Source organism: Oncorhynchus kisutch, linkage group LG7, assembly GCF_002021735.2.
Source record: "Oncorhynchus kisutch isolate 150728-3 linkage group LG7, Okis_V2, whole genome shotgun sequence".
In the NCBI taxonomy this organism is placed as follows: Eukaryota; Metazoa; Chordata; class Actinopteri; order Salmoniformes; family Salmonidae; genus Oncorhynchus; species Oncorhynchus kisutch.
In genome coordinates, this window is record NC_034180.2 from 2,902,292 (window position 1) to 2,922,571 (window position 20,280).

Below are 20,280 nucleotides of genomic sequence, written 5' to 3' on the forward strand. Positions count from 1 at the left end.
TAGCATATGGATGTGGAAGGGTCTTGGGTTGTGTTTACAACTCAGAAGAAAACACTACTGTGACAACTACTGCTACTATATCAACTTACTAGTTCGCCAATAAATGTTACTAATAGGCTGTGAATGATTTACTTGTTAGTCGTGAGTAGTAGTATCAGAATTGGTCATGTTAGATTGTCTGTTGTGTGCAAATACAATTCTACAAACATGGTGCTGCTTTTCGAAACTACTTGGTAAATCAAAATAAACAGCCAGGAGATGTTAAGAAAATAAAAACTCAATTATTAGATTATACTTCTGATACATGTATCCCAAAATTACATAATGACATAAAATAAAATATAGTATTCTTGAAAACATAATTGATATGATGTATATTTTTGATATATGACATATGTACAGAGAAGTGTTCTGAATGCACGTGTGTGTTTATGATCAAATGTGGGAGTGTGTATCAAACAATTAAAATCCATTTAACGCCATTTCAACTTAAAAGTGAAACAACCAAAGCACAGTAAAAACTAAAACGGCAGTGAAAAGTCTAAACATTTCATTTAAAAAAAATGCAATGGATATTAGGCTTTGTCTAAATATTCACAGGCTAACACATTTAACATGTCCTTCAACTGAAGCAATGTCTCTGTCAACTGTTGTCTATGTTACTTAGAATTATAAACTGGGTGGTTCGAGCCCTGGATGCTGATGGGCTGAAAGCCGTGGTATAACAGAACGTATACCACGGGTATGACATGTTGGTAACCAGTTTATAATAGCAATAATGCACCTCAGGGGTTTGTGATATATGGCCAATATACCACGGCTAAGGTCTGTGTCCAGACGTTGCGTTGTGCTTAAGAACAGCTGTTAGCCGTGGTATGTTGGCCATATACCACACCACCTCTAGCCCCATTGGCTAGAGAAACAGAGGTTCAAAATGAAAATGCTACGTTCATGCTATACTAAAGACATGCTACGTTGAGGCCCAGGTCATTTCCCTATTGCCAGAGGTTCAAAATGAAAATGCTACGTTCACGCTATACTAAAGACATGCTACGTTGAGGCCCAGGTCATTTCCCTATTGCCAGAGGTTCAAAATGCTAATTCATATACTTACATTACTAAAGCTCAAGGCATGCTTGGTCAAGAGCAATTAAATTGTCAGAATTAACAAATGTGTTTTTAACGAGACCATGGCCAGGAGCTGGAGTCATGAGGCGTGTATTGATCTGCTGAACAGAGACATTAGTCTTCAAGTATTTACTCTGCCAGCCACCTCTCCTCCAGCCTCCCTCCACAGCCCTCCCTTCACCCAGGGCAGGACCAAATCAATCCCCAGAAAGGATGTCTCTTTCCAGCCATAAATACATAACTAGCCCCCTCACCGACCCAACCAGCCTGACCGCCACACGTCTGCAGGCCAACTGGGGCTCTCAGAGTGGAAATGGTCCTCAAGGTTCTTGGCTGGGTATGAATGATCACAGTTGTATAGAATCTAAGGATTGTCCATATGGCCTAAATACAGGAATGTTTTCCTCCTACATATCTTACATAAAAAAGATGCCATTTAGGAAAGTGTTTACTTATACTTTGTAAAATGCAGAAGTTGTGATGAGTAAGGTAATCGTAACAAACAATGCACTTTTTTTTGCTAAATAAGTTGACAGGAATACAATACTTCTTAAAAATCCCCAAATGTTTTTGTTTTTTTAAATTCTCTTACCGGTTAACTATGTCTAATTTCTATTCTTGAGCGTGTTTTCATGACTTGAAAAGTGTTGCCATCACTCTTGTAGCTGGAAATAAATGTTAAATGCAGACGTGATCATGCACTAAATGTTTTGATTGGGGAAAGAGGGTTTTCTCTCTATTTTCCCTGTTTCATGGGATCAGAATAATTACAGCCAGATATGACCTCTGTTCCCTGTTTGAAAACTCACGACTGCACTCTCGCCTTGCGCTCCACTTCCGTTACAAATGTCGGGTCGATGAAAACAACAAGAAAGGTTACATCAGAAAATGGACGCCGCAGTCAGGCCTCAAGTCAGAGAGATATTTTAATGATATGTTCTTTCCCCCAAATGCAGCAGGGTAGCGTGTGTGTGTGTGTGTGTGTGTGTGTGTGTGTGTGTGTGTGTGTGTGTGTGCATACGCAACTAACAGGACAATACTCTGTAAAGGTATTACCAAGACTGGCTGGTGGCTATTTTTTATGACAGTAGTGACTTTGAAAACAAAACACACCCTATATGTCAGAATATGTCCTCCCTATGTTGTTGAATATATCCAGAGCATGTTTTATATTGACTTACTGATGATGCCCCCTACTAGAGCAGTGAGTCAGAGTGATGGAGAGGGGAGAACAATTACAAGTCACCAACTGACGCTTCAACGATCATATGCCTTCGTAATCAGTTCTTCATTGCACTAAAATTGTAAGATGGCGCCAACAGACGTCGCCTTGTGTCGAGCTCCTACTCAACATTCATTGTTGAGGATGTCAGCAAGCATCACTGCTTACACCTGCTGTATCCTGTGTTCGTGACCAAATAAACTCTGATGATTTCAAACGATCTAACATAAAGGGATGAAGGGAACGAGAATGAGAGAAAAGCAAAAAGAGAATTAGGGAGACACACAAAGAGAAAAGAGAGAAAGATAGAGAAGAGAAAAAACCTAGAGAGAGCGAGCGAGAGAAAGAGTGAGAAAGAGCAAGAGAAAGAGCGAGAGAGAGAAAGAGCGAGAGAGAGAAAGAGCGAGAAAGTAACAGAGAGAGAAAGAGAGTATCAGAGTAACAGAGAGAAGGACCAGTGGTCCTCAAGTCCCTCCACCCTCCAGCTGCATCTCCACACCACAGACATTACGCCCGTCCCCGGTCCCCGGTCCCCGACGGGCCCACGAGGATGCTGGGATTGCCAGACGCTTATTGCTTTTAGATCACATTCTTATTGGCTTCTGTCACGGCGGCCGTTTGTCAAGAGGACTGATGTCACCTTTTGGGGGGGGACTACCTCCATCCCTGTGACATATTGGAGACATTTTCGGGCCAGAAACAGGTCGTTATTATGGAGTGCAATAGGTTAAGCTGGTAAAAACCAACAGGCCTAGACAGGCACGGCCCTGATCACTAACCCTGGTGTGACTGGGAATACGGTCTTTAGTGTCTTAGCAGAAACTAGGGATTAGGCTCTACTCTGGGGACTCCTGCTCCTACTTGGCCAATGAATGTGGTAGATGACTAAAACCTTTCTTCACACTGTGCCGACCAGAACCGTACTGTGCTGGGTCGGACATTCCCTTTTCACATTGTATATTCCAGCATGGTTGCAGCAACCAGCCCAGCACAGCCTGGTTTAGTGGTGTGAAAATAGTAGTGTACGTCGCTCCCTAGTTAATATCCAAGATATGCAGGATAACGTTTTAGCAGAAACTAGGGATTAGTGCCTACTCCGGGGAAAACGTCCCTCCTACTCGAACTTTAGAGAACATGTGTCCTACGGCCAATGTGGATAATGGATTCTACGTTTCCCCCAACCTAGTTATCGCTAAGAATGAGACAGTGACTATTCAACTGTTGGTTCACTTTGGTTTAGTTGTCCTCATAGGAAGTTCAACAGAAATCGGGGTTTAACACTTTACATAAACGCCTTAAAAACAGAATCTGCACCTGTTGTTTTCAAAGCAAGTCCAGGGAAACAGGGATCAAGGGATCCAGGGATCAATTCAAACACAATTCCAGTCCTGGAGGTAAAAGGTAATCAATACTGTTGGTTTTATCGATACTTCTGTCTTCTAGGTAATATTGATGTTACACGATCCTTGACTTGCTTTTACCACATGGTACTGTTGAGATATTGGTCAAGAGCAACCAAGCTAGTTTGGGTTTCTCTCTGCAACACACACAAACAAGACGTACTGTGTAATTAATAGTCCTGATATTTCCAAAATGATTAATTACACCTAAACTAATTAGCCCTCATATAATATTCACCTTCAAAGAAACACCTAATTATTCCCGTGAAAGTTAATGTATCTTTGTTTGTTGACCTTTAGCCAATTAAGATTTGACATCATAAAGAGGCAGGTTAGTTAAATGGGCAATAACACTGTTGGTCCTCCTCACCTGGCTCTCTTTATGAACAGAATGACATCTCTGAGCTGATCAAACTGAACGCATGTGATTCTGGCACTATAGCTTCAGTCTTCTATTTTTTCATCAAATCAAGTACAAGTCATCCCCTGAGATGGTGGGAATGTTGTACATGATGCCATGATTGGGAATTTAAAGCAGGGAAAGTAACATGGAAGAAAGGTAGTTGAGGTGGGATAATGACTGGGATTCAAGTGATTGATATTCATATCATTGTACAGCTATAATACTTAACTACCTAGCCTAAATCAACATTCCCCCCCCTTTACATTTGTGAGCACATTTTTATTTTAATTGCTGCTATACTTGGTGTTCAAATCAAATCAAATCTTATTTGTCACATACACATGGTTAGCAGCTAGTTCCGACAATGCAGTAATAACCAACGAGTAAGCTAACAATTCCACAACTACTACTACACACAAGTTCAAAGGGATAAAGAATATGTACATAAAGATATCAATGAGTGATGGTACAGAACGGCATAGGCAAGATACAGTAGATGGTATCGAGTATAGTATATACATATGAGATGAGTAATGTAGGGTATGTAAACATAAAGTGGCATAGTTTAAACTGGCTAGTGATACATGTATTACATAAAGATGGTAAGATGCAGTTGATGGTATAGAGTACAGTATGTACATATGAGATGAGTAATGTAGGGTATGTAAACAAAGTGGCATAGTTTAAAGTGGCTAGTGATACATGTATTACATAAAGATGCAGTAGATGATATAGAGTACAGTATACACCTATACATATGAGATGAGTAATGTAGGGTATGTAAACATTATATTAAGTGGCAGTGTTTAGTGGCTAGTGATACATTTTTTACATCAATTCCCAGTATTAAAGTGGCTGGAGTTGAGTCAGTATGTTGGCAGCAGCCACTCAATGTTAGTGATGGCTGTTTAACATTGAATGAAACATTCAAGAGAAAAATGAAGATGGAAAGAACGGAAGATCCCAACTGCTGCTTTCTATCAACAAGTCAAATGATAATGCATCATGGGAAATGGGGAGAAGACCAACCAAAGGGCTTGGTGCTTAGGAGTCAGGGAGTCTTGACATATTACTTACCATTAATGCCAGGCACCACTGTCATGCAAGAGTAAAGAAAAGGAAACAAGCACATTTCACATTGCTACCACTGAAGGTTCATGCCAACTCAGACATTAAATAACTGAAAAGGGGAGAAATTCTATGTGAAAGTTTTGGGATCCAGGAAGGGACAGGATGTGAGTGTGTGAGGGCCTATTGGAACACTGCGTACTAACATAGCTAACACTAATGGGGAGGCAGGTTAGGCAGTTAACTGTGTGAACTATTTAATTCAAATGAGGGTGTGCTTTTTCTTATTTTTTTTTACTGTTTCTTGTGGTACAATAAAACACTTATGGCAACTGTAGTGCTAATTTTTATTGCCGTGGACCTGCTGTCACAGGCGGGCACAGAGTCACGGAGGGTGTGAGCAAAGGACGCTGGGTGTTGAGCGAGGAGGGCTGACTGACCGTGTTCGGCTGCAGCTTTGAGCGTGGCCTTTGAGTGAGTGGATCCGAAGGGGTTCCTGACGAAGCGCCGGCGCCGCCTCAAGTCGTCCTCCCAGTAGTCGAGGCGCCAGAACTCCCGAGGACGGCTGCAGGGGAACAGAGGTAGCACATGTGTTAGCAATTACAGAACAGCGTGGTGGTAGCCTATAGCCCCAGTCACAGTGCAGAGTAGCGAGGCCAGCAGCAGCATAAAGACAGCCTTGTTTTGCTATGCTGGGTGTCTTCTTTTTCCCCCCAACACCACAACAAATAAACACAGTAGATAGACTACCTAAAAACCCTGACCTTGAAAATAACAATATTTTCTCTCTCTCTCGTGAAACGAGCACTAAATACATTATGGTGGCATGAGCAGCTGACAGAGTGATCAGTTTCCCCCCACACTCCGATGTGCTCCCATTCCAGGCTCATTTGGGACCCAGCAGGGCACCTCGGCTCTAGCCTCTCTACCCGGGTAGCAGGCGAGTGCCCGGGCTGGTCCCAAAACGCCATTACAAAAACAGGGAAGCGGGAGAGGGGGATGGCATTACCAATATTAATCAATGTCCACAGGCCTCTGTCATTTTTCTTCCCAATTTGCACCTCCTTTACCCAGGCCTGGTCAGTAGTAAATCATTCAGACTAAAGTTATGTCCCAAATAGCACCCTATTCCATATGGGCCCTGATCAAAAGTAGTGCACTAAATAGGGAATAGGGTGCCATTTTGGACACATACCCAATCTCAGGGACTTGGAAAGTGTTAACTTTTAATGAAGAGTCACAACTACCACACAGCATTGTGTTGTGTATATTCAGGCAATAAAATATTAAAATTCAAAAATTGATTTAATTTAAATTATATTTTAAAATTACTACTTTAATTACTTTTCTTTAGGCACATCACACACAGCATAAGGAGGAAATACATTTCTTCTCAACATTAGTGAGGTGTTTTTTTCCCACCCACCCCTATTGAAAAAAGCTTGCCTAATCTAAATAACTAATTTACTGCTCGAGAAGAAATAGCTGGTAATTTGTCAAACTAAATTACGCCAAACGTGTTCCATACTGCGCGTATTGAGGGAATGTTTTGGGCATTTAGAAATGAAAACACAAGGGAAGAACACAACATAATCTCTCTAACTCAGTAGAGTAGAACAGAGGCCAGACACTTCCCTTCTTCAACTATGAGCTGGGTTCACACATTCAATTTACTATTAAAGCACTGAGAAAAACAAGTGGTCTAAGACATGTGCAGGTGTGTATTTGGGTTATTGTTAAGGTTGCATTAGGGTTGGTGTATGGCCTCAGCCTCTAAACAGATCCCAGTGTACTGATTTATAGAAGCATGGTGAGATAGAAATCTGGAAACCCAAGGTGCTGCGTCAGAAGGTGCTGCCTCAGAAGGTGCTGCCTCAGAAGGTGCTGCCTCAGAAGGTGCTGCCTCAGAAGGTGCTGCCTCAGAAGGTGCTGCCTCAGAAGGTGCTGCCTCAGAAGGTGCTGCCTCAGAAGGTGCTGCCTCAGAAGGGTGAAGAAGTATTCGTGCGCAACAATTTTGAGTCTCATGGGTCTGAATACTTATGTAAATAAGCTATTTGTTTTTTTGTAGTATGCCTAAAAACCTGTTTTTGCTTTGCCATTATGGGTATTGTGTGTAGATTGACGAGGGGGAAAAAAACAATTTAATCAATTTTAGAATAAGGCTGTAACGTGTGGAAAAAGTCAAGGGGTCTGAATAGTTTCTGAATGTGCTGTAAGTCAGTACGTCCGCGGTGCTACGGGAGAAGTGTTCAGGTGTAACAGGGCCTATTCCACCTGGCTATATAAATCAGGACCATGGCACCAGGAGCAGCATCTAGACAGACAGCTCTTTTATGTCCTGATATTTCACTGGCTGTCTGCATATACAGTATGTTAAACCAACAACGTACAATATCAAAATGAAGGGGGTTGCAGAGTAAAAAAAATATTTAAAAAAAGTCTAAATAGCAAGAGAACGTAATCCACATGAGAACGGTGAGGGGAAGAGGAAACGGTGAGGGGAAAAGAGGAAACGCTGTAGGGAAAAGAGGAAACGCTGAGGGGAAAAGAGGAAACGCTGTAGGGAAAAGAGGAAACGCTGAGGGGAAAAGAGGAAACGCTGAGGGGAAAAGAGGAAACGCTGTAGGGAAAAGAGGAAACGCTGAGGGGAAAAGAGGAAACGCTGTAGGGAAAAGAGGAAACGCTGTAGGGAAAAGAGGAAACGGTGAGGGGAAAAGAGGAAACGGTGAGGGGAAAAGAGGAAACGCTGAGGGGAAAAGAGGAAACGCTGTAGGGAAAAGAGGAAACGCTGAGGGGAAAAGAGGAAACGGTGAGGGGAAAAGAGGAAACGCTGTAGGGAAAAGAGGAAACGCTGTACGGAAAAGAGGAAACGCTGGTGCCAATCCGATATGTATTACAATTCTACATGGCGATTTGATTGCGATTTGATGTTCCAAACCTATTGCTCACAATATGTCTGTGGCAGAGAGACAAGAGAGAGAGAGACATGACAACAGGAGTCTTGATCAGTCAGGAAAATAAAAGTGCTGAAAACATCTTGGCTCCCTATTTAAAAAGAAGATGGAGAACAAGCTATGAGGGGAAATCCTGGAGTTTTGGAGCAGGTACAGCCAACTAGCACACAAATAACATTGTGATACTGTCAAAACAATACGATACATCGTCAAAAATAATATCCCGATATGTAACTATTGACCCCCCCCCCCCCCCCCATCACTATTACGCATGTGTGAGTGAGTGTACTTGTGTGTCTGTACGTCCGTCCGTGTGTGTGTGTGTGTGTGTGTGTGTGTGTGTGTGTGTATTGGAGCTAGTTTGTTTGATCTGGTCTTGCCTGCTGCTGTAGCTGCTCCAGTCAGGAGCCAGGGGCTCCCCACAAAGCTTCAGACCAACACCAATGATTACAAGGGGCCTCTAAAAGGGGAGGGGCATTACACAAGAAAATAAATACCATTTCGAGCCAGGTGCTTTAAGTCGTTCTATGAAAGCCATTAATTACTTTATTTATCTGAACGAATGAAAAATAAATCTATCTTCATATCCCTCTGTTGTTCCCTATCGCCCGCTCTCTTTTTATATCTCACTCGCTCAGCCTCTGGTCTTTTCTGGAGAGAAATAGAGGAAGAAACTGTCTTCAGCTCCCGTGTTTGTGTAAAGCCGAGGCAGTTTATAAGAGACGCATGGGGGAATAGCAGACAGCACAACTATTAAATATTTTACAGGCAAACATTCTAAAGCACATAAGCAAAGAGAAGATGTCAAGGATCTCTCATTAAAAATGTATTTCGCTACTAAGGAGCTTGAAGAAGTGATGAGGAAACGGTGGAAGAGAAGAAGGGAAGGAGGAGGGATGGAGTAGTAGGTGGAGAGGACGTGTCTCTCTGGTGTTCAGAGGAAATGAAATAGAAACACAGGGCAGAAACTAAAAAGGTCCCACAATATAATAACGCTCCTGTTTGTTGAGGGCTTAGTGTGAACGTGGGTGTGAGGATACACACGAGCGGAAAAGAGGGAAAGCATTTACATTTTAGTCATTTAGGAGATGCTCTTATCCAGAGCAACTTACAGGAGGAAATAGGGTTAAGTGCCTTGCTCAAGGGCACATCAACAGATTTTTCCTCCGAGACGGCTCTGGGATTCGAACCAGCCCCCTTTCGGTTACAGGCCCAACGCTCTTACCCGCTAGGCTACCTTCATGAATACATTTGAGACCACAAGTGTGTGTGTGTTATGCCTGTGTGTGTGTTATGCCTGTGTGTGTTATACCTGTGTGTGTGTGCATGTGTTATGCCTGTGCGTGTGTGTGTGTGTGTGTGTGCTAGGAGACATTGGAGTGTGTCTCTCTCCATCCAGCAGACAGAATGTGCAGGACCTGATTTCCCTCCTGTCACAAAGGGCCCAGGCCTTGTTGCTGTGTGATAGTCTCCCTACCCTAATTACCACTTCATCATCCTGCCTCACACAGCATTCATCTAGGAAAATGAATATCAAGCCAGTCTCTCTCTCTCTCTCTCTCTCTCTCTCTCACACACACACACACACCACACACACACACCTCTTACAAGGAGGTTTCCTCCACATCCATCAGTGGGAGGACGTGTTCGGTAGTGGGGAGTAATTAGTCGCAGTGTTATGGAACGATCTCCACCGCTGGCCGTGTCGTGAACGGCACCACAACCAGGTTCCTAATGAAGGGTCTTAGATGGGCGTCCGCCCGCCGTCCGCCCGCCGTCCACCCCAGTACCTTGCCATCTCCGTCGCCAATCAATCCCCCACGGAGAACGCCGCTGTATCACGTTGGGAAAAACCATGTGACACGCGCCGTGCATGTGTACGCTGAGAGAGTTTCTACAAAGATGATAAATAATTCAGCGCTCGTCCATCGTGTGGCGGGCTGCGCTGGCAGAATAACGGCAGCACCCATTCTTCAAGATGACAACAATTAAAATGACTAAAGGCCGCAGCCTTTTACACAAAGCACTTGTGTAATTAGTAATTAGTTTACTCATAAAGGCCTCGCTCATTAGAGCCTACTGGGGAACGTCTGTTGTCTTAGACGGAGTGTGTGAGTGTGTGTGTGTGTGTGTGTGTGCAGTGCCTTCAGTAGTAATACTCTCCTGAAATTTCACATTTTGTTGTGTTACATCCTGAATTCAAAATGGATGAAAAAATGATTTTAACCCGTCTACACAGAATACCCCATACTGACAAAATGAAAACATGATTTTTGACATCATTATATACAGAAATCTCTCATTTAAATTAGTATTCACACCTCAGTCATTGCATGTTAGAATAACCTTTGGCAGTGATTACAGTCGTGAGTCTAAGAGCTTTGCACCCCTGGATTGTGCAATATTTGCTCGTTATTATTTTGAGAACTCTTCAAGCTCTGTCAAGTTTGTTGTTGATCATTGCTAAACAACCATTTTCAAATCTTTCCATACATTTTCAAGCCGATTTAAGTAAAAACTGTAACTAGGCCACTCCGGAAAGTTCAATGTAGTCTTGGTAAGCAACTCCAGTATATATTTGGCCTTGTGTTTTAGGTTATTGTCCTGCTGAAAGGTGAATTGTCTCCCAGTGTGTGTCGAAAAGCAGACTGAACCGGGTTTTCCTCTAGGAGATTCCTGTGCTTAGCTCTATTTTGTTTATTTTTATCCTGAAAAACTTATTCGTCCTTGTCGATGACAAGCATACCCATAACATGACGCAACCACACCCATGCTTGAAAGTATGAAGAGTGGTACTCAGTGATGTGTTTTGTTGATTTGCCCCAAACATAACACTTTCTATTCAGGACATACAGTACATTTCTTTGCCACATGTTTTGCAGTGTTACTTTAGTGCCTTGTTGCAAACAGGAAGCATGTTTTGGAATATTTGTATTCTGTACAGGCTTCCTTCTTTTCACTCTGTCATTTAGCTTAGTATTGTGGAGAACCTACAATGTTGTGTTATCCTATCACAGCCAACTTGGTAACTGTCACATTTTGGCCTCACGGGGAAATCTCGAAGCGTTTTCTTTCCTCTCCTGCAACTGAGTTAGGAAGGACACCTGTATCTGTGTAGTGATACACCATCCAAAGGGTGATTAATAACTTCACCATGCTACAGGGGGATATTCAATGTTATTTTTTATTTCTACCCATCTACCAATAGGTGTCCTTCTTTGCGAGGCATTGGAAAACCTCCCTGGTCTTTGTGGTTGGATCTGTGTTTGAAATTCACTGCTCGACTGAGGGACCTTACAGATATTGTATGAGTGTGGTACAGAGATAATGTAGTCATTTTAAAATGATGTTAAACACTATTTAACAGTCCATGTGACATGTTAAATACATCTTTACTCCTGAACTTATTTAGGCTTGCCATAACAATGGGGTTGAATAATTATTGATTTGAGACAATTCAACTTTTCATTATTTATTTATAAAAAATAAAAATAAAATTAAGATTTGAGGGAAAGTTGTCAAATATATATATATTTTCAGGCTGTAACACAACAAAATGTGGAAAAAGTCAAGGGGTGTGAATGCTTTCTGAAGGCACTGTGTGTGTATGTGTATGTGTGTATGTGTATGTGTATGTGTATGTGTATGTGTATGTGTATGTGTATGTGTATGTGTATGTATGTGTATATGTGTATGTATGTGTGTATATATATATATATATATATATATATATATATATATATATATATATATATATATATATATATATATATATATATATATATATATATATATATATACACACACACGTGTATGTACGTGTGTAACTATGTTTGTGTGTGTTAAGGAGCACTTAGCAGAGTGCTGGATGCCTCTAAATGCTGTTTAATGTAGACCACATTGACGACCGATGAGAAAGCGGGCCAATAAGACATTTATGTGAGGTAATAAAATATAATTGTTTTTTTTCTGTGTGGCAGTAAATGTAAGTTTACCAACATTAGAAGACGATCTCAGCCTCTCTCCTTTTGTGTGTGTGTCTGTGTTGCTTTCACTAATGAATAAACGGGTGCAATGGAAAAAAATATCACTATGTGCAATCAATTAAAACACCATAGCATTAACAGACTGTGGAAAGAGGTTTTACACAACCTTTATAAACAACTAAATTGTCTGTTTGCATCAAAACAGAACACGGTCCAATTGGACTTGGCATGGGGAGAGTGACATAATAAACAAATAGTTTAATTGTAGCCAAGTGTTCAGTGATCGGCAGCTCAGTGAGGGCTGGCTTGAAGTCCAGGATTAATGAATCGCTTAGTTGGACAGACAGACTGACTGGAGCTTTGGAAGGAGTGGGGGTAGTGGAAGACGGACGGACGACTACGTTCTCTAACAGTAGCCTGTCCACTAGCCAGGACTTCCTGTGTATCGCCACAGAGGACAACACAGGGTAAACAGGGAGTAACCTACACACAGAGACATCTAGCTAAGAGACTGGGTATATAAGTATGGCCTAGTACTGAACACAAGTGCATTGCTATGTCTGCCGGGTAAGTCGAAGAAAAGAGGCCTGGAACCATGGGAAATATGCCATTCCTGCTGTCCAATTTCTTATTCAGTATGCACTACCCTTGGACTGTTTCTACATGCATTTACTGTAGGCCTGTGTCTTATTTAAAAAACATCAAATAGGTCTTTTATGGAGGACCACCATAGAAAAAATACAATCGTTTATAATATCCACTTATGGTTTTAAATGTTTGTTACCATAGAAACCCAAGGTTCAATGCAGCCATTTTTTTGTTATCTCAATACCAAGTCATTTCTGGGTAACAATGAAGTACCTTACTGTGATTGTTTTAAATTAAAATGGTCAAAAATAGCTTCTTAGCAAAGAGTAATTGATCAAGAAGTTTGCTAGGACTCTCTATGAGTGGTCTGAGTGGGAAACTGAAAACCAGCTGTTATTGGCACAGGAAAATTGAGTTTTTGACTACAATGGGCCTTTAATAAATGATCCATTTATGAACTTTTATTATACTGAATAAGCATGCAGTTATTGACTTATGTTTATAAATGAGACAAAGAAATGACAGTTAATGACTAAAATGCCACTACTCACATATAATGAATACTATTTAAGCACTTAAATCAATCAATACACCATGGCATGCAATTACATTGATTTAAGTTTGACATTCATGTGCACTAACAGTTCGTGATTAGTTGATTTATTCTTATTTGATCAAATAATGTACACTCAAAAACAGAGAAAATACATTGACACCATCTATGGGAGTACAGAGGACAAAGACATTAACCTCAATTAATAAATTTATGACAAATAAATAAATGGGAATTTAAGGCGTTGTGTATGAGAGCCAATATCGCTTATCTCCCCCTCTCAAACCTCAAACACAGGCAGTTAAAACATGGTAATAGATTCTCTCTGGAAGCCACTGAAACTTTGATAGCACTCTTATTTCAACGGCCAAATTGTTCTTTTTCTGACAAGGACAAACGATAGTCATCCATCAAGATCCAATCAGACCCCGCCAAACAGGAGCAGGATGCGTCACCCAAGCACTTCCCAAGCTCTTAAATGCTATTTGTGTTGCCTTTGCAAATTTTTCTTTGGGGGGGGGGGTGGGGGTGGGGGGGTGACGATATTAAAAACAGTGAAACATCAAGGATTTCCAGGCTAGATAATTTGCACCCTCTGAAATTAACTTTGGTGAATAATGTGAGTGAGTGAGTGTGTATTAATATTACTGTGTGGGGAGGGGGATCACTTTGGCTAGAGATTATGCAAATGGTCCTATATGACCTTTATCATTAGAAGCTGTACGTAGAGCAGCAACATGTATTTCATACATCACACACAGAGCACTTTGCTGAGGACAAACAGTCATTTATAACTTCAGACGGGACTCATTCGGGTACAGTCAGTGAGATTGCATATACGCAGAGGAGGTGGGATTTCTCCCCTTGCTTTTTCCCTTCTCATTAATGCAAAGGGGCCCCATTGGCAGCCCCTCAAATCGCTCAAACGTTGCATCTATCGCCGAGATCATTTCTTTTGATTTGCATAAACCATGAGTTTATAAGAATCTGAGAGGGGATAGGTTGAGGATTTGTCATACATATGACTGTGGCGCCAGAGAACCCCTTCCTCTTTGTCAAATGGTGTCAGCGGTGGGAGCTAGTCACAGCGCCGGCTCCAAATTAAAACGAGGGGTCAAACACCTTGCTATGGAAATGGCCATGATTAAAGCTCGCCTTAAGCCGTAAGTGAGGTTCTACAGTACCCGTGCATTAATGCATGTCCTTCCTAGTCAAATGAGGTGTACTACACACACCATTTCAATAGCAGTGTATGTTAATTCAGCCTTCCTAATGTTGCTGTAATGTTGTTTATGTGTTTGACAAAGGTAGCTTCAGGGTCACAGAGGAGGCTATCGCCTCCATCTATACTCCTAAACGACTTTCATCGTGATGGGATTCCACTCGTTCTTTTTTGTTTATGACAGGATCAGAGCATTTCATTTGCTGATTTTGAATATTATTTTGAATTCCCTGCTACAGTTGATCTGATTGGATACGGGAATGGAAAGGTATTAGAAATAAAACAATGATGAATACGCCAAACAGTTTTGATCAAAACCTGGAATATCCATATCAAAAAACAAAAATGTTACGCCAAACCATAACAAGGATAAGTGTTTTTACAGATGCTACATATAAGTACTATGTCATTTGACCACATCAACACACCTGAGGAATTAACGGCGAGGAACTTCAAGCTGCTGGTCTTTCAGATCACATGACTAAGTTCACGGCACCTGACAACAATAAGCACGTTGATATCCTTCACACATCTACCACTCCTCCGTGTAATTACTACTCTAATTCCTTATGAGCACAGAACAAAAAATAAACAAGAGAAAGAAAGAGTAATATAATATTGCCTCTTCATAACATCACTGGGCTCGCTAAGATCAAAGCACTCCCATGGGGTGGCCATGCATGAGGCTGAAGACATAGCGCAACAACACACAAATGCTCAAAATGAAAAATGGAAATACGGTCCTAATTACCGATGGGCGCAGTATCGCGCGCTCCCCAATTAGCAGCAATTAAACTCAGTGTAAATTCTGCGACAAAGGGTCTGGAAATTACACCCTAATTATACTCTTCCTCCAGGGGAGGTACGGAGAATTTAGAGGAGAGGGCAGGGTGTAAAGAGAGGGGGGGAATATTAACCAAAATGTTTGTTAGGAAACCACCCTGTGTTTTTTACCTGTTGAAATACATTTCAAAATAAGTGTATTGTGCTATTTTACAGAGAGAACATATTCTTATGCCACCGACTAGAATATGTACAAATCTATCTACAATTCACAATAAATCTTCATTACCCACAACACCATGTCCAAAGTCAAACAAACCATATTAAAACACCAATGTCACCTTCAAAAACACAACAAAAATTATATATGCGGTCACCAAACTGGTATAGTCTGTGTTTTTGGATAAAGCATCATATTTTCTTAGTTTTGACAACATGCACACATCTGTCACTGCTGGTAGGTAATGAAGACATCCATATCCACTGGAGCAGAATTGCATAATTCAGCCATTACCGGAGGTATCCTCATAATCAGATGACCTCTACCCTTCAGGGCTGAACTTGAATGTCCTGACAAATCTAAACGGGCACAGAATGGCTCTGAACACAACCACGACCACATAGAAGACTGCGCAAAGGCCCAAGGTCGTCTGGGATTGGGGAAATGCTTGGGGGGGGGGGGGGGGGGTTCGGGGTCCTCGGGGTCTGTCAATCTTAAAGTTCCCATTTACAACATCAAGTCAAGACAGGATCATTTATAGCTCGACAATTATCGAAAAGGACTGCTGGAGTGAAAGCACATTTTCTAACAAAAAAATGAACATTTCATTAAATTATTATTATTATTCTTATCAGTTTAGCATGTAAATCTTGGTGAGGCAACAAACAAAAAGTGGGATGCATGACAGCAAAGCCACTACACAATACTAAACAATACGTTAAATGCACATTAATGAGCAAGCTAGGACGGACATAGTCAATATAACTATTTGTTCAGCACTTTTGAAATGTACAGCGAAAGAATTCAGAACATGGGCCGTTCTTACAGTGCACTGTACACCAAGTCAGAACCGTAGGATAAATAAAGGGGGCATATAAGCAGACAATGAAAGCTCATGCAATATTCAATGATTACATTTATCTAAAACAGGCTATAGGCTACATGTGCTCCACCAAGTTAGAACAGTAGGTGAAATTAACCAAATTATTAGGGTGAGGCACATGGGCTACTAACAGCTTACTTTCCAACATACACTTTATTACAGTATAAATATCTCCCTGGCATATTACAACATTTATACAGCAGCATATAATACATTTTTGGACTCACCTTGTTGTGCTGTGCTCACTTGAACAAGAAGGTGGCGGTCCTTCGTGGGAAAATTTTGTCATCAAACTGTCATCAAAGTCTTTGGATTTATGGTGCTTTCAAGACCACAGGGAACTCGGAGAAAACAAAACGTGACATCAGTGATCTTCGGGTCATAGCTCTAGAAAGAGGCCCGAGTTCCCGATTTACAATTCAGAGTTTTTCCAGAGTTCCCAGTTGTCTTGAAAATATTCAGAGTTAACAGTTGTTTTAAGTGCGGCACAAATTAAGCTTCATTGACAGCATGGCCAATGTTGAATGTTTATAATTTTAAACTAGGAAAATAGACCCTTAATCTTAGACTTGGGACTACACAGCCACTCCACTGAATAGCAGGCTAATGATTGCTTTGCAATGCTTGCAGTTATCCACTGATTCCTTCCAAACCACTCATTGTTGAATTTGCGATTTCCAACGTGTTGTGTAATGTTAATGCCCAATGGCCGATGAGCACCGATACGTTTCATCTTTAATTTCTCTTCATGTGACAAGGATGAAAAAGGATTTGCCAGTAGATAGTTGACTTGATTCATGATGATGACTGCTAGCTAAGATTTTGAAAGTATGATGTTGACATGATCAGTCCAATCAAAGCTACCGTAGATATGTAATTTGATGTCATTTTATCTGTGGCCAATGACCTTGAGCCCTCTTGGATGGGCCCTTCAATGTAACTATGGCAGCACCCAATAGGCTTGAATTTGAGCAAAAAATGTGGGGCTCAAAACAGAGGTTGCCACTGATTATTATAATATAATTTTCCAGTTAATCTATTTCCCATGGTTTTGAGGCGGACATGGCTGGGTGACAGACACAAGACACAGTGATGTCCCCTACCCTCTCTGTATTCTAATCTAGCGTTGTCCCCTCCTCTCAATGTGTTAGTGTGATGCTGGGCTGTGCATCGTGCCCTCCTCTCAATGTGTTAGTGTGATGCTGGGATGTGACAGGCTCATCTAGCACGGCTGTCTGGTGTATTCATGAGGCCCTCCTCTCTCTCCATCACACAGCAATGCCCATTATACAGCACTTATGGTACAATGGCTGCGTGCATGCCGCCTAATCATGTCAAGTGCTGCACTTCATGGGCTTGGAGAAGAGAGAGAGAGAGAGAGAGAGAGCGAGAGCGAGAGCCAGGGAGAGAAAGCGAGAGAGAGCGAGAGCGAGAGAGCGCGCGCGCACGAGAGAGAGAGAGCGAGAGCCAGGGAGAGAAAGTGAGAGAGAGCGAGCGAGAGAGAGAGAGAGAGAGAGAGCAAGCGATAGAGCAAGTGAGAGAGAGAGAGCAAGCGAGAGCGAGAGAGAGAGCGAGAGAGAGCACGAGTGAGGGGGGGGGTTGAGGCTTGATGGTGCTGGGTGATCACCCTGTGGTTGCCAAGGTAGTGGATGGATACTTTGTCAGTGGACTGGGTTGATATGGTGGAAAACAACTACATGAATACTGCCGCTACTCGCACATTTTTAAAGAGTGCCACTGCTGGCCTTAATGCCTCCCTGATCAAAAATAAAGGTTAAACAAAGAAAAATGATGAAAGTAGGAGAAAAATGACTCCCTCACCATAATCAGCTCTCCTATCGGTGGCTCTGGTCTGGAGCGAGAGAAGGAGAGAGAGACCAAGATCAAGTAAATCCAGAGAAAGAAAAGAATAAAAGCTGAAGGTCCCTGAGTAAAGGATGGATCCCCTCCTCCATCTCCCTCCATTCTCTGCAACATCACGCCAGTATTTCATGTGCCCTTTTCTGCTTTCGCTGCAGAACAAAGCCGCTGGATCCCAAAGATAAAAAGCGGATTTTTTGGTAAATGGTGAAAGTGTGGAAATAAATGACCAGCTGTGGCCTGAGTGTAATTACAGTGGCTGGGAGAGCAGCGATCTATCACGAGACCCAGGAGAGGGGGTGACACACACCGCCATGGGGTTAGTCAAAGGAGATAACTAACTAACTACTGGACCCTGAACAATCGATACTCCCCAGATATTGCATCCTGGGAGAAGGGAGAGAGGGAAAAGAACGTAAAAACTTCCCCAATGGCTTTTTATTGAGATATTGATCAGGGCCCTCTAATCAGGACCTTACTGGGCCAAGGCCAGATACTTTCTTAAGGGTATAAGGAACGGATAAATCTGGAGAGTTTCTACACTACATAAAGGAGGCTGAGCTCTGAGGCGATAGAAGGTGGGATGTAATAGGTCTTTCTGGAGAGGAAGGAAAAGAGGGGTTCACACTGTATAACAGGGATTCATTAGAGCTGAGGAGGAAGAGAAAGAGGGAGAGGAGGAGTAAGAGGATGAGGAATAAGAGGGAGAAGGAGGAGTAAGAGGATGAGGAATAAGAGGGAGAAGGAGGAGTAAGAGGATGAGGAATAAGAGGGAGAAGGAGGAGAAAGAGGATGAGGAATAAGAGGGAGAGGAGGAGGAGGCAGAGGAGTAATAGGAAAAAGAGGGAGATGAGGAGGAGTAAGAGGGAGAGGAAGAGGAATAAGAGGGAAATGAGGAGGAGTAAGAGGGAGAGGAGGAGGAATAAGAAGGAGGGAGAAGGAGGAATAAGAAGGAGGGAGAAGGAGGGTGAGGAGGAGGAATAAGAGGGAGAGGGGGAGGATTAAGAGGGAGAGGGGGAGGAGGGAGAGGAGGAGGAATAGGAGGGAGAGGAGGAGGAATAAGAGAGAGAGGATGAGGAATAAGAGAGAGATGAGGAGGGGTAAGAGGATGGATAATAAGAGGAGGAGGGAGAGAAGGAGGTTGGAGAGGAGGATGGAGAGGAGGATGAGGAGGGAGAGAAGGAGGAGGTTGGAGAGGAGGAGGATAGAGAGCAGGATGAGGAGGATGAGGGACAGGAGGATGGGGAGGGAGAGGAGTGTGGAGAGGGAGAGGAGTGTGGAGAGGAGTGTGGAGAGGGAGAGGAGTGTGGAGAGGGAGAGGAGTGTGGAGAGGGAGAGGAGTGTGGAGAGGGAGAGGAGTGTGGAGAGGGAGAGGAGTGTAGAGAGGGAGAGGGAGAGGAGTGTAGAGAGGGAGAGGGAGAGGAGTGAAGAGAGGGAGAGGAGGGTGGAGAGGAGGATGGAGAGGGAGAGGGGGATGGAGAGGAGGATGGAGAGGGAGATGAGAGGGAGAGGGGGATGAGAGGGAGAGGGGGATGAGAGGGAAAGGAGGATGGAGAGGAGAGGGAGAGGGGAGGGAGAGGAGGTAAGATCAGTGTACTTCAGGAGACACACCTGCAAAATAAACTGTTTTCTACACTAAACACTGAAGATTGAATTCACCCAAATCACTCCTGAATACCTGTCTCAGAACAGAACTAATAGCCACATTATCCTGTACTAAATCCCTTAAACCTTTGATCCCTAAAGAGTGAGAGCATCAGTTTCATTCCTCGATCCTGCGGTGAGGCTTGTTTAACCGTTAGCCGTCCATGGTAAGTAACATATGGACAGCATCAACCGTTAATACGTTCCACCATGACACGTTGTTACTATTTCTTACAAGCCCAGCCACTGTACTGTAAACACAGTTAGAAGCAAATGTTTTCATTAGGGCATATTCTAATTCCTATCCATAACCCTTGACATCACGCCTGCACGGTAGGGCCGTGCAGAACAGATACGCATCATTTT

At 42.5% G+C, this 20,280-nt stretch overlaps 1 protein-coding gene across 6 annotated transcripts in view; it reads right to left on the reverse strand.

The window, feature by feature from the left end:
• lrba (LPS responsive beige-like anchor protein) overlaps positions 1-20,280 on the reverse strand; it is a 343,066-nt gene that overhangs the window by 166,267 nt on the left and 156,519 nt on the right. For 4 of the 6 annotated variants that reach the window (XM_031828372.1, XM_031828373.1, XM_031828371.1 and 1 more), the window contains 2 exons: positions 5,662-5,786; positions 5,231-5,248 (listed from right to left, as the gene is read on the reverse strand). In XM_031828372.1, coding sequence (XP_031684232.1) covers positions 5,231-5,248; positions 5,662-5,786 — 143 coding nt within the window. The remainder of the gene's footprint in view (positions 1-5,230; positions 5,249-5,661; positions 5,787-20,280) is intronic. The other 2 variants (XM_031828375.1, XM_031828374.1) reach the window with 1 other exon arrangement.